This window comes from Panthera leo, chromosome B2, assembly GCF_018350215.1.
Source record: "Panthera leo isolate Ple1 chromosome B2, P.leo_Ple1_pat1.1, whole genome shotgun sequence".
Classification (NCBI taxonomy): domain Eukaryota; kingdom Metazoa; phylum Chordata; class Mammalia; order Carnivora; family Felidae; genus Panthera; species Panthera leo.
In genome coordinates this window covers 1,099,062-1,114,893 of record NC_056683.1, presented here as the reverse complement: position 1 = coordinate 1,114,893, position 15,832 = coordinate 1,099,062, and the positions used below count along the sequence as shown (strand labels likewise).

Genomic DNA, 15,832 nt, shown 5'->3' with positions numbered 1-15,832 from the left:
ATGTGTTTTCCCCATGAAGGCTTCCAGGTGTAATAGTCTGTTTCTCTCCCCTCTCTTTGCCCACCAGTCCCTCCATCTGGGGGCCAGACCCTGCAGTTTAGCTCCTGAGCATGTCTTAACTCTTCCTACCCTCTTCAATGTGGCTTCTTTTCTATGTTTAGTTGTGGAGTTTTTTCAGCCAGTCTTTGGGTCATTTTCTGGATTATTTACACTGATGTATTACCTAGTTGTATTTGTCATATGAGGTGAGTTTAGGGTCCTTCTACCTTGTTATCTTCCTCCAGATGTCCCTAAATTATAACCATTTTCTTACATGAAATTTTTTCCAGTAAAAGTTTTTATTTAGAAAATAAAATAAATTTATTTATTTCCAAAGTATGAACATGGTAAATAAATATATTTGAAAACATGCCATACCATCAATACTAAGATGGACCTTACCAAGACACTGGGATGTTGAGAGTTCTGCATTTGTATTTGATATATTGATCACACATTAGTAATAGCAAACGTTTATCAAGAGCTGTTCTGCATGAGGCACTTATGGCCAACAACAATCTTATGAAGTAGGCTTAAAGGTTAGGTGGCTCAGAAAAGTTAAAATGTATCTTATGATTGGTAGGCAGAGGAAGTGGTGCTGACTCGGATCTATTGGTGACAAAGCTAACATTCTATGGCTGACCCTTGAACAACACAAGGGTTAGGGTACCTCCATGCAGCTGAAAATCCATGTGTAACATTTTTTTGTTTAAATTTATTTTTAATTGAAGTATAATTGATATACAATATTAGGTTAGTTTCAGATATAAACAGTGAATCAACAATTCTATACATTACTTTGTGTTCACCACAGTAAATATAGTCACACCTGTTCCCATACATTACTATATTTTGGCTATATTCCCTGTGTTGTACTTTTCATTCTCGTGACTTATTTTAGAGAAAGAGAGAGCAAGCAGAGGAGAGGGGAAGAGGGATAGTGATAGAGAGAAAGAGGGAGAGAGAGGGAGAGAGACAGAGAGAGACAGAGAGAGACAGAGAGGATCTTAAACAGGGACCACACTCAGCACAGAGTCCAGCTTGGAGCTCAATCCCATGACCCTGAGATCACGACCTGAGCTGAAATCAAGAGTTTGATGCTCAATCAACTTAGCCATCTAAGTACCCCATGACTTGTTATTTTGTAACAGGAACTTTGTAACTTTAAAAAAAAATTAATGTTTGTTTATTTTTTGAGACAGAGAGAGACAAAGCATGAGCAGGGGAGGGGCGGAAAGAGAGAGAGAGAGGGAGACATGGAATCTGAAACAGGCTTCAGGCTCTGAGCTGTCAGCACAGAACAGGATGCGGGGCTTGAACCCAAGAACCGTGAGATCATGATAGATGAAACCTTTTATGTTTTTCATTTCTGTTATTCAAGAACCTTGAGAAATGGTACCCATCTATTTTCACATGTCTATAGGAAATAAATTAATTAAAATCTATGAAGTCATGTTAATATTCTGTTTAGAGACTCAATGTCTCCCCATTCGCTGTAATAGTGGTTCTCAAATTTAGGCTCATTGCCTGTAGTGTTTAGTAAGAAACGTCAGCTGCTGAGTCCATCCTGCATTGTTGGCTCAGTAGGTCTGAGGTGGGCCCAAGAGTGTGCATTTTTGATAAGTTGACAAGTGGCGCTGTTTGTGCTGGTCCAGGACCACACAACTTTAGAAGAAAAAGCTAAAACTCTTTATCAGGCTATGGAGGTTAAAAGTTAAGTTACTCTAACAGAGAAACCCCAAAATAAAATGACTTAATTATATTAAATAATATAGAATATTTTTCTGCTGTAATACTGTGGAGGCATTGCTCTGCTGGTGGGGGTTCTGGTTCCATCTTATTGTTTCATTCCCTCTTAGGATTTTTGGCAAAGCTAGAGACCTTCCACATCCACACTTCAGCCAGCAGGAACAGGAGGGAGGAGGGTGAGAATAAATACCTTCTTATTAGATAAGATAAACCATGAGTTCCACACATTTCACTCCTCACATTATGTTAGTGGAGGCCAGTCTCAGAGATATGATATGCCACATGGTGACCCTGCAGCAGTTAAAACTTGAAGCAGAAAGTGGAATGAATAAGGGTGGGTAGTTGGTCTCCACCACAAAGTCCCCATTGGCAGTATCAAGTGGATGTACGGGGTGTCTGGGAAGAAAAAAATCAGTGTCCAGTGTAATCCTACATAAAAATATTCTAGGTGAAATATATTCTTAGTAGTTAGTACATATCTCTATTACTGTACTTAAGCACATTTAATCATTATATGTTTACTTATATGTAGTCCCAGATTAGTCTTGAAGCATTTTAAGTGTATGAATTGAAGTTCCTTTATGTATCTGTATCTCTATCTCCTATAATTTTGGTGTACTTCCTACTTATTTACAAATCGGAACTTGGTACAATTCTTGGTACAAGGTAGACACCCAGTAAGTGTTCCTTACAGAAATGAATTGACTCATCTTCTGTTGGTAAAGGTCAGTGTTATTTCCTTACTTCTGTTCCATCTAACTCATGACTTTGCTGACCATTTTCGTTCACACAGTATTCTCTTTACTGCACTCTTCACATCTTTGTTTCTTAAAGTGTAGATCAGAGGGTTAAGGGTGGGTGTGACTATTGTGTAAAAGAGTGTAAGGAACTTCCCTTCATCTTCAGATGTGCTATTCTGTGGCTTCATGTACATATAAATGATTGTTCCATAAAACAGAGTTACTACTGTGAGGTGGGAACCACATGTATTAAGGACCTTATGCCACCTTGCTGTTGACTTTATCCTCATGACAGCTTGAGTGATAATTGCATATGAGATGAAAATTATTGATAGAGGTGCTAGAAGAAATATCACTCCAAGAGCAAAGACAACAATCTCAATTACTTTTGAGTAGACACAAGCCATCTTGAGCAAGGCTGGCATCTCACAGAAAAAATTATCCACCTCCCGGTGCCCACATCTTGGCAACGTCAAAGTCAAGGAACAAACAATTAAGGCACTGCCAAGACCACCTAACCAGGCGGTGAGCACCATCTTCTGGCAAAGCTGAGGGTGCATTAATACTGTGTAGTGAAGAGGTTGACAGACAGCAGCATAGCGATCATAGGCCATCACAGCCAAGAGAAGACATTCTGTGGCTCCCAAGTCAAGGGCAAAAAAGAATTGGAGCACACACCCTCCATAGGTAATAGACTTTGTTGGACCCCATAGATTTACCAGCATCTGTGGGATAATGCTAGTTGCATAACAGAGATCCAGAAAAGACAAATTGGATAGGAAGAAATACATGGGAGTATGGAGCTGGCTGTCTAGGTTAGATACAAGGATGATGGCTGTGTTTCCTACTAGAGTCATAATATAGAAGACAAAGACAACCCCAGAGATTATGTGTTCTAATTGGAGCAGATCAGAAAACCCCAGCAGGATGAAGTCTGTAGTGGAACTTTCATTATTTGTGTCCATGACTCCTCATGAAGGTCTAGAGGTCAATACCCTGGTAACAAAAAATAGCATCACTTTAGGTAGAAATAAAATGTCTAAAGTCTGCATGAGTATCCCACATTCACTTGTTTGTGTGCTCTCTCCTTTTGGAATGTTTCTTTTAACACTGTATTCAGTGACCATAGCTTCCCTGTGTTTATTCATAACCAGAGTGATTCTAAAAATAATATGCTAGAGGCTCTCCAGAACATGGCGGCATAGTAGGATGCTGGTCTCACCTTGTCTGGCTGGTCACTTAGATTCCACCTACATCTGCCTAAATAACCCAGAAAACCACCAGAAGACTAGAAGAATGGACTCTCTAGAGCCAAGCATAGACAAGAGGCCCATGGAAGAGGGTAGGAAGGGAGGAGAGGTGGTGCGTGATACACGGACTGGCAGGAGGGAGCTGGGGTGTGTAGGGGCAGCCCTCCCAGCAAGGCAGAGCCGCTGAAGTCTGGCTTGAAAAGAGGAGGGGCTGGACTGCGTGAGTCCTTACAGCCAGCAGGACTTAACATCTGGAATGTTAAAAGTCAACAGCTCTGCTCTTGGGAAGCAGGGAGGGTGAGAGGATGCCAGGAGAGACAGTTGTTGAGCCCTGGAAGACAGAATGCAGCTCAGCAGGGGAACAAAGGCCCTGGCAGGTGCCATTTCCCTCTCCCATGCCCCAGGTGAAATTCCAAAGGGAACCATTTCCTGTCACCAAACTTGCTTGCACTGTGCAAATGTCCAATGCTGGGCTTCTGTGGATCCATCTCTTTGAAAGTCCTGCCTCCCTCCTGGTGCTGCAGGGCCACTCCCGCAGGGGACCATCAACAGCAAAGTGAGCTAAGCATACCCCTCCTGCCCCTGTGCAACCTGCTGATCCACCCCAGCTAATACACCCTTGGCCAGATCCCATCAAAGCAGCACCACAAGCCTGGCAGTGTGCAAATAGCCCAGACAGGGGCCACACCACTCCACAGTGAGTCCTGTCCCTGGGAGAGGGGAAGATAAGGTACACACCAGTCTCACTGTAGCCCCAATGGTGGAATGGAAAAACATTCTGTGCTCATGATTGGGAGAATAAATATTGTTAAGATGTCAATACTACCCAAAGCAATCTACACATTCAATGCAATCGCAAACAAAATTGTGCCAGCATTCTCAAAGTTAGAACAAGGTATCCTAAAATTTGTATGGAACCACAAAAGACCCCGAATAGCCAAAGTAATATTGAAGAAGAAGACCAAAGCGGGAGGCATCACAATCCCAGAATTTAGTCTCTACTACAAATCTGTAATCATCAAGACAGCATGGTATTGGCACAAAAACAGACACATAGACCAATGGAATACAATAGAGACTCCAGAATTAGTTCCACAGAAGTACGGCCAACTAATCTCTGGCCAATGGAAAAAAGACAGTCTCTTTAACAAATGGTGCTGGAAGAACTTGACAGCAACATGCAGAAGAATGAAACTAGACCACTTTCTTACACCATTGACAAAAATAAACCCAAAATGGATGAGGGACCTGAATGTGAGACAGGAAACCATCAAAAAATATCCAAAAGGAGTAGGGAAGAAAGGAGGAAAAACCTCTCTGACCTTAGCCGCAGCAATTCTTACTTGACACATCTCCAAAGGGAAAGGAATTACAAGCAAAGATGAACTATTGGGACTCACGAAGATAAAATCTTCTGCACTACAAAGGAAACAATCAACAAAACTAAAGGCAACTGACGGAATGGGAAAAGATATTTGCAAATGGCATATCAGACAAAGAGCTAGTATTCAAAATCTAGAAAGAACTCACCAAATTCCACACCCAAAAAACAAATAATCAAGTGAAGAAATGTGCAGAAAACATGAGTAGACACTTCTCTAAAGAAGACATCCGGATGGCCAACAGGCACATGAAAAGATACTCTTCATCAGGGAAATACAAATCAAAACCACACTGAGATACCACCTCACGCCAGTCGGAGTGGCTAAAATGAACAAATCAAGAGACTATAGATACTGGTGATGATGTGGAGAAATGGGAACCGTCTTGCACTGTTGGTGGGAGTGCAAACTGGTGCAGCCACTCTGGAAAACATTGTGGAGGTTCCTCAAAAAATTAAAAATAGATGTACCCTATGACCCAGCAATAGCACTGCTAGATACAGTGGGATCTGTATCTAGCAAGGGATACAAGAGTGCTGGGATACAAGAGTGCTGATGCACAGGGGCACTTGTACCCCAATGTTTATAGCAGCACTTTCAACAATTGCCAAATTATGGAAAGGGTCTAAATGTCCATCAACTGATGAATGGATAAAGAAATTGTGGTTTATATACACAATGGAATACTACTTGGCAATGAAAGAATGAAATATGGTCTTTTGTAGCAACATGGATGGAACTGGAGATCGTTATGCTAAGTGAAATAAGTCACACAGAAGAAGACAGATACCATATGTTTTCATTCTTATGTGGATCCTGAGAAACTTAACAAAAGACCATGGGGGAGGGGAAGGAAAAAAATTTAGAGAGGGAGAGAGCCAAAGCATAAGAGACTCTTAAAAACTGATAACAAGCTGATGGTCTTTGGGGGGTGGAGAGAGGGGAAAGTGGGTGATGAGCATCGAAGAGGGCCCCTGTTTGGATGAGCACTGGGTGTTGTATGGAAACCAATTTGAAAATAAATTTCATATTAAAAGAAAAAAAATAAAAATAATAAAAATAATACGATAATTGCAATCACACTAAATTGTAAACAATTGAAAAGGCTTAATATACTACAACACTTAGGGTTCTCTGTATTTTGGGTAAGCAATAAATCCATAAAGTTAATGACATAAGTTAGGAGTAGGATATATTTAGAGCTGTTCCTTCTTGAAATTATGACATTAGATCACTTGACATGACAAGTTTTCCCTTATCAAAGGAGTGGAGTTTAAGGTAAAAAGGTAAATAACCTACTATTTTTGGATAAGCTGCACCATTTGGTAGGAAAATCACTTTCCACATTCATGTCCAAATGTCTGCATTCCAGCTATTATCATCACCACCAGCATCACCACCAACCTCTCCTCATATTTTCACTCCTATTCAACCCTGCAGACACTGATATTTCTGAATCAATTTTGGTGTTCCTCACTATACTGCTCTTTTTTGGTGCTGGGAAAAAATTGTCTTTCTTATTAACCATTATTTACATGTACAGAGGCCATTCGTTTCTTTGAATACCTTTCATGACTGCTATTATACCAGTTAAATAGCCTTATAATTTTTTGCAGAATTAAAAGGAACCTATTCCAGAAGGATTGGTTATCACTTACACACGTCAAAAACCTGTGTTAGCTCCTACTCATCAGGCCATTCAGCAGGATTAGCAAGATAGGTAACTTGAACAAAAATCAGTTCATTAAACAGTCAGTGAGTTGTTTTTCCCTTGGAATTTACCAATCATATGGATCAATTCTCTGTTTGCTTCAGAAATCTGTAGGTAAAATCTGACTTCAATTCTGAAAGAATACAGAAAAAGGATAAAGAATACACAAATTTCATTATTTCTGAATACATTATCATATCATTAAATAGATGGAGTAATTAATGAGTGAATTAACTTACTATATTTTTTTTAGTTTTATTTTTTGGCTTATAAATTTTTTATGCATATAGTGTTAGAACATGAGCTTTGGCTAGAGTACTTTATATTCATAGTGTGTTTGGAGCCAAAGAATACTAAATTTCTTTGTTGCAGTTATAGTAAAATAAGGAAAATTCCCTACAGTGTATCATTGTTACAAGCATTTTAGTTAGAACTTGAAAATGTTATAAACATGAAGAAGGAACTGTGATTACCAAGTAGTATGATACAGGGATACAGCTTTTCTCAATATAAAAATGGAAATTTCATTTAATTAACGATTGTGAAGTCTTTATCTGATAGGATGTCAGTTAAGTTGAGTTAGTGTTTAAGTGCATGGATTCTGGACTCAGAGCTTGGTGTGAAATCCTAGCTAAGTAGTGGGAAGTAAAGTCTCCTTGGGCAGTTATATAACCTGTTTGTACATCATGTTCTCTGTACATTCTGTAAGGCTAATAATGTCCCTCACAGGGAGGCTGTGAGGGTTAGTATTTGTGAAAACACTAGAACTATGCTTGGTTCATATTTAATTCTAAAACGTTAAACATTGTATTCACCTACCCACAAATTATTATTATTTTATTTTTTCCTTACTCTCTTTATTTTTCCCACTGGTAATATTACCATGATGGTCTAAAACTAAACTGGAATGGTTAAAATTTTATGTGTGGATAACTTTTCAAATGCACAGACACTCATGTACACAAAAGTGCCCACAAACACAATGTACATAGTGAACTGACCAACTCAGAGGCAGGAAAAGACAGAGGACTTAAGCTCCCCATGCCTTGATTACAAAATGTAGTCAGCTTTTCTTGACCATGTCGAGTTGGGATAGTGTTGGGAATGAGAAAGCCATAGAATTTTAGAGTTTACATAGACTCAGAAGCCACAATCCAGCCTTCTGTCCTACGAAGCAGGCCTTCCACAGAATATTCACACAACTCCTGTTTTCATAGCTTTCTGTCTTTTATTTTTTTTAAATATAATTTATTGTCAAATTGTTTTCCATACAATACTCAGTGCTCATCCCAACAGGTGCCCTCCTCAATGCCCATCACCCACTTTCCCCTCTCCCCTACCCCCCATCAACCCTCAATTTGTTCTCTGTATTTAAGAGTCTCTAATAGGTTGCTTTCCTCTCTCTCTCTGTAACTTTCCTCCCTCTTCCCTCCCCCATGGTCTTCTGTTAAGTTTCTCAGGATCCACATAAGAGTAAAAATATATGGTATCTGTCTTTCTCGGATGGACTCATTTCAGTTAGCATAATACCTTCCAGTTCCATCCACGTTGCTGTAAATGGCCATATTTCATTCTTTCTCATTGCCACGTAGTATTCCATTGTATATATAAACCACATCTTCTTTATCCATTCATCAGTTGATGAACATTTAGGCTCTTTCTATAATTTGGATATTGTTGAAAGTGCTGCTATAAACGTCGGGGTACACGTGCCCCTAGGCACCAGCACTCCTGTATCCCTTGGGTAAATTCCTAGCCATGCTATTGCTGGGTCATAGGGTAGATTTGTTTTTAATTTTTTGAGGAACCTCCACAATGTTTTCCAGAGTGGCCCCACTGGTTTGCATTCTCACCAACAGTGCAAGAGGATTTCTGTTTCTCCACATAGTCACCAGCATTTATAGGCTCCTAAATATCTTTTAAAGAGGGATTCATACTTACTCCTTATGTTGAGTTCAGAGATGCCTCTTTAACTCTCAGGCACTGCCTGTTTTTCTTTATTCTGGAAATAACATGGAATAAGTCAATTCAATATGGCTTCATTAAAAAAGACAGTTTTATTATGAAATAAAACATGGAAGCAAAAAGCTCACTGAATCAAGGTGAATATTCTGATAACTAACATTCAGTTCAAAAAACAGAACCTTGGCAAGCACCCCAGGAACTTCTCTTTGTGTCTCATCCCAATCATTACCCTTCCTTGTCCCCTAAAGTACCCACTATCCTCATGTTTATAGTAATGACCTCCTTGTATTTTAGTAGTGTGATTACCCACTTGTGTATCCCTAGACAATATTTTTTATTTTGCCTCTTTAAATATTTTCATATATCTTTTGAGTTTTCTTTAATATTAGATCCTGTTATCAAATATACTCTTAGATTTATGTTCCCAGATTAAGTGTAGATGCTTGTCAGCCATTGCTCACGCTGTAAGAAGTTTAATTACCATGCTTTTCTGGTGGCTATCCATTGGACTCACCATGGATTATAAAATACCTTGGATTAGTTAGTTGAGAAGTGAACGTAGTACTGCAGATGTGCTAAATCATTGAAGAAAGGAGGGAGCATTCATGACACACACGCAGTTTCTAAAATATATGTTAAGTAGGTTTAGCAGGTGAAAAACATTACTGACCCAGTTTAAGCTTTGAGGAACATAAGGCCCCAGGTATACTAATTGGAAGTGTCCAGCCAGTGTTACACCTTATGTAATTTAATACTGTGAAGCCAAAATAGGACTTTCATCTTATGCTTGCAAACATTTTCCATATTGTTTTAAACCATGGGTCTCAACTTTTAGATGTCATTGTAATTTTAATTTAAAAGTCAATGTTTAAGACTATGAACGCAAGCAGAAGAAACGATGTTAAAAAGGAGGAATGCTATGTTTTCACTGAAACAGCTTTTAATTTTTCATGGTGTGGACTTTAGTTTGTAATGGTATAGCATGAGCTTACATTTTTGTTTGTTCAGTGAAATTTAAGACAAATAGAGCACACATATTTAAACATAATTTGAATGTAACAATGATGTGGAAAGAAAACTAGGAAGAAAATTAGAACATATTTACATTTCAGGATTGAAGAATTCACAGCTCTCATGTTCTTATGTAGCCCAAAGATATCCATGTTGCCATTATTACACAGCTCGTCAGAAGAATTCTTGTTTGGCAAGTTACTGAGTCCATGAAATACTGGTGAGCCACCACTTTCTTATACTAACTCCACAATGACATTTGCATTTAAATGCAACAGCTGAGCTAAGATTCAGTGAAGTCTCTATTTAATGTGGATGTTGGAGAAAAACTAGAATCATGATTTGTGGTAAAGTTGACAAATTTTGTTTCGTAAATGTGTTTTTTATGGGATATTTGTAGTCTTTTAGTGAGCACTCCCATTAGACACATTTGTGGGCTGATGTCTGCCCATGAAAGGAGAGCCCTTCTCTGGTATACTTGTGCTCCAAGAAGTGTTTATGTAGAACATGAAGGCTAGTCGGTGCATGTGGTGTAGACCTTGGGGACTGGTGCCCCACAGAGGTGATTAACAAATCTTAGACTATGGTCAGACGCTTCTCCAAACAACTATTTTAGGAAAGGTTCCCTTAAGATACCGGGTTTCATCTTGTCTTTTTCTTTCTAAATTTCTTCCATGGAAATTAATTTCAGAGATGGATTTATTTGTGTATTATATTTACTATTGAAGATTTCAAATATAATGTAAACTGTCTACAAAAATTAGTACATTTAATTGAACTTTTTTTATGTCCAGTTGAAGAAATGTAGGCATTATCTAGTTGTTGTATTTGCCAGAAGATAATATATGCCAAAAAAATTACAGAATCATCTTAATTCTGTGGTAAGTGAGCCATATCATCATTGTTCCTTTTTCAATCAATTAAAAATAATACCATGAACATATTTTGGCCTACCACTCAATTCAAGAACTGGGATCTTAAATTTATAGCTACTTCTCCCTTTTTACAATTCTTATTCCTACCTGACCCTTGGTAAATCATGATCCTGAATTTTGTGTTCATTACACACTTGCATTAGAATGTAGTTTTTATATTGACACACACACACATATGTTGATGCCTAAATAGCATGTATTTTAAAGCTTAATTCATTTGAAAATGGTATCATATCTTATATGTTCTTTTGGCATTTTCCTTTTTTCAACTTTTTGTCACTGAGATTATCCAATATTTTTGGGTAGCTGTGGTTCATTTACTTACACTACTGTATAATATTCCATTGTGTGAACATATTATAATTATTTTGTCTCCTCACTCACTGATGGCCATTTTGGCTGATTATACTTTTGGACTCATATGAAAGACGTTAGTTAAGATGAACAATTTTGTTCATGTCTCTTGGGATAGTGTATGCAAGAAGGTCTTTTGAGTGTATGCCTAGGATAAGAATTGCTGGCTATGAAATAAGCAAACTTTATAAGATATTTACCCCTAAAATGGTTTTATCAATTTCTCCTACCCTAGTTTTGTATAAATTATTCCATTGATCTACATTTTCTCCATGCCTTGTCCTGTGGACTTTTAAATTATTGCCAACTGAAAGATTATAAGTGCTATCTAGCCGTAGCCTTGATTTCCATTTACCTAAAAACTAATGAAGTTGACTTATCTTCATATACTTACTGCTACGTAACATTGGCCTTCTTTGAAAACCCATTTGTAGGTTCTGACAACTGTTCTTTGGCCTTGCTTCTCTTTTTTACTTATTAATTTTTAGAGATTTTTATGATTTATTTGAACTATCTGTTGGTTGTGTGCCTGGCAATATTTTTTCTTAGTTTTTCCTTGGCATTAAACTTTAATTTTTTAAATATGTATTTATTTTCGAAGGACAGAGAGACAGAATGTGAACAGGGGAGGGGCAGTGAGAGAGGGAGACACAGAATCTGAAGCAGGTTCCAGGATCTAAGTGGTCAACATAGAGCCTGATGTAGGGCTTGAGCGCACAAACTGTGAGATCATGACCTGAGCCAAAGTTGGATGCTTAACCAACTTAGTCATCCAGGTGCTCCCTTGGCATTTTACTTTAAAAGACATGTCTCTTGCTGGTCAGAATTTCTAAATTTAATCATGGAAGAATATTTTAATTAATCTTTAGTAATCCTTCTCCTTTATTCCAGAGTCAGAATGATATTTACATATATAAATATATATATATATATTCCTAATCATTTTAAAGTCATACCTTAAACACACGTGGAATTAATATATGTGTATAGCAGAGCATAGGGGGCCAAATTTGGTTTTCCATATGAATAATCAAATTCCAGTTTAATTTATTAAATATTTTTCTTTTCCTAGTGATGCTATCATATCTCTTTATTATTAAAATCCTTCATATGTGTGTGTGGATGTGAGGGAGCTAGTATGTTTCTGGGCCTAGAATTCTCCTGTAGTGCTCAGCGAGTCTTTTTCTGCAACAATACCTCAATATTGAGCAGCAACCTCAAATAAACAGCCTGGCCTTACACCAAAAGGAAATAGAGAAAGACAACAAATGAAGCCCAAAGCCAGCCAAAGGAAGAAAATAATAAATTTTAGAGCGGAAATAAATGATGTGGAAGCCAAAGAAACAGTAGTGCAGGTAAATGCAACCAGGAGCTGGCGCTTTGAAAAAATTAATAAAATTGAGAAACTCCGCACCAGATGCATCAAGAAGAAAAGAGAAAGGCCCACATAAATAAAATCACATATGAGGGAGGAGAAATAACAACCAACACCACAGAAATACAAACAATATAAGAGAATGTTATGAAAATTTATATGTCAACAAACTGGGAAATCTGGGAGAAATGAATAAAATTCTAGAAACATATAAATTACCAAAGCTGAAAAAGGAAGAAATAGAAAGGCTGAAAAGACTGATAACCAGCAAGGAAAGTGAACAAGGAATACGAAACCTCCTAGAAAAAAAAAAGTCCAAGTCTGAAGTCCAGAGGGCTTCATTGGAGAGTTCACCGAATATTTAAAGAGGTGTTAATAGCCATTCTTCTGAAACTATTCCAAAAAATAGAAATGGAAGGAAAACTTCCAAATGCATCTATTAGGTAAGCATTACCCTGATTCCTAAACCAGGCAAAGACCCCACTAAAAGGGAAGAACAGGCCAGTATCCTCCATGAACATGAATGCAAAAATTATCAAGAAAATACTAGCAAATTGAATCCAACAGTACACTAAAAGAACTATTCACCATGATCAAGTGGGAGTTATTCCTCTGCTGCAAAGTTGTTCAATATTGGCAAATCAATCAATGTGATACACCACATCAATAAAAGAAAGGATAAGAGCCATAGGATTCTGTCAATAGATGCAGAAAAAAAAACGACAAAGTACAACATCCATTCATCATAAGAACACTCAATAAAGTAGGGATAGAAGGAACATACCTCCAAATCATAAAAGCCATATACAAAATACTCAAAGATAAGGTAATCCTCAAGGGAGAAAAATTGAGAGCTGTACCTCTACATTCAGGAACAAGAAGGGATGTCCACTCTCACCAGTGTTATTTAACATAGTACTAGAAATCCTAACCTCTGCAATCAGACAACACGAAAAAAACAAAAAGCGCACCCAAATCAGCAAGGAAGAAGTCAAGCTTTCATTATTCTAGGATGACATGGTTCTCCTTGTAGGAAACCTGAAAGGCTCCACCAAAAAGTTACTAGACTGATAAACAAATTCAGTGAAGTCACAAGATACAAAATCGGTGAGCAGAAAAATTCTGCATCTCTATATGCGAATAATGAAGCTGCAGAAAAGAAATCAAGGAATCCACCTCATTTACCATTGCACCAAAAACCATAAGAAATCTAGAAATAAACCTAACCAAAGAGGGAAAATGTATGTACTCTGAAAACTATAGAATACTCATGAAAGAAATGGAAGATGACGCGGAGAAATGGAAAAACATTCCATGCTCATGGATTGGAAAGGAAAATATTGTTAAAATGTCCATACTAAGGCAACTAAACCGTATGAAAATACAACGGACAGTTTTTGCAGAGCTAGTAGCAACAATCCTAAAATTTGTATGGAACCACAAAAGACCCCAAATAGCCAAAGCAATCTAGAGAAGCAAAGCAAAGCTGGAGGCATTACAATTCTAGACTTTCGGTTGTGTTACAAAACCGTAATCATTAAGATAGTATGGCAGTGGCACAAAAACAGACACTTAGATCAATGGAACAGAATAGAGAACCAGAAATGGACCCATAACCATATGGTCAACTAATCTTCAACAAAGCAGGAAAGAACATCCAGTGGAAAAAAGACAGTCTCTTCAACAAATGGTGTTGGGAAAACTGGAGACCGACATGCAAAAGAATGAACCTGGACCACTTTCTTACACCATACACAAAAGTGAATTCAAAATGGATGAAAGACCTAAATGTGAGAGAGGAAACCATCAAAATCCTAGAGGACAACTAAGACAGTAACCTCTTTGACATTGGCCATAGCAAGGTCTTACTAGAAAATTCTTGTGAGGCATGGGAAACAAAAGGAAACATGAACTGTTGGGACTTTACCAAGATAAATAGCTTCCACACAGAAAAGGAAACGACCAACAAAACTAAAAGGTAGCCTATAAAATAGGAGAAGATATTTGCAAATGACATATCTGATAAAGGGATAGTATCCAAAAATATAAACAACATATAACACTCAACACTAATAAAACAAAAAATCCAGTTAAAAATGGGCAGAAGACAAGAATAGACTTTTTTCCAAGGAAGACATCCAGATAGCCAAGAGACACATGAAAGGATCTTAACATCATTCATCATTAGGAAAATGCAAATCAAAACCATAGTAGTACCTCATCACTTGTCAGACACCAATCAGAATGACTAAAATTAACAACTCAGAAAACAACAGATGTTGGCAAGGATGCAGAGAAAGGGGAACCGTCTTAAACTGCTGGTGGAAATGAAAAGTGGTGCAGTGACTCTAGAAAACTGTATGGAGGTTTGTCAGAAAACGAAAAATAGAAAAACCCTACCACTAAGTAATTGCACTGTTAGGTACTTCCCCAAAGTTTATGAAAATGCTGATTTGAATTGCATCCCGATATTTATAGCAGCATTATCTGAAATAGCCAGATTATGGAAAGAGCCCAAATGTCTATTGACTGATGAATAAAGAAAATATGACAATATAGATATATATAATGGAATATTACTCAACGTTCAAACAGAATGAAATAGTTTCCATTTGCAACAATGTGGATGGAGCTAGGATGTATTATGCTAGGTGAAATAAGTCAGAGAAAGACAAATACTGTATGATTTTTGTTTATATGTGGTATTTAAGAAACAAAACTGGTGAACATAAGGGAATGGCGGGGGAAGAGGAGTGAGAAAAACAAACCACAGAAGACTCTTAATGATAGAGAACAAACTGAAGGTTGATGGAGGAATGTGGGTGGGAGATAGGCTAGATGGGTGTTGGGCATTAAGGAGGACACTTGGCATGAACACTGGATATTGTACGTAAGTGATGAATCACTGAATTCTATTCCTGACGCTAATATTGAACTGTATGTTGACTAAAACTTAAAAAAAAATAGGCCAGGCAAGTTGTCTTATAGAATCTCCTAATTCTGAATAATTCCTTTTAGACTAAAAATGTTATGAAATACAAGCTTCTCATGGTTAGTGCTTTTCCTGCTGCTGCTGCTGCTGCTGCTGATGGAGGGCCACTTAGGACTCAGCTGCAAGGCCTTTCTTGCTGTTTACCAAACACATCAAATGTATCCCTTGCAACTTCCTGGGCATACTCTTCCTCATAAGTGTCTTGAGACTGACCCTCTTGCTTTATTCAGGTCTCTGCTCAGAGAACCCTCCTGGACCACCTTTTCTAAAATAGCACTTTTCACCGCTCTCCCCTAAAGCTGCCCTTTCTTTCTTTCTTTCTTTCTTTC

The 15,832-nt window shown here is 37.8% G+C and overlaps 1 protein-coding gene across 1 annotated transcript; it reads right to left on the bottom strand.

The window, feature by feature from the left end:
* Nucleotides 1-2,548: 2,548 nt before the first annotated feature.
* Nucleotides 2,549-3,493, bottom strand: LOC122218913 (olfactory receptor 2W1-like). The gene has a single exon (XM_042937220.1). It carries the CDS (start codon nt 3,491-3,493, stop codon nt 2,549-2,551), a length of 945 nt encoding a protein of 314 aa, XP_042793154.1.
* Between the last annotated feature and the right edge of the window lie 12,339 nt (nt 3,494-15,832).

Excerpts from the sequence above, each read along its gene's own strand:
- LOC122218913 (XM_042937220.1), bottom strand. The coding sequence starts at position 3,493 with ATGGACACAAATAATGAAAGTTCCACTACAGACTTCATCCTGCTGGGG.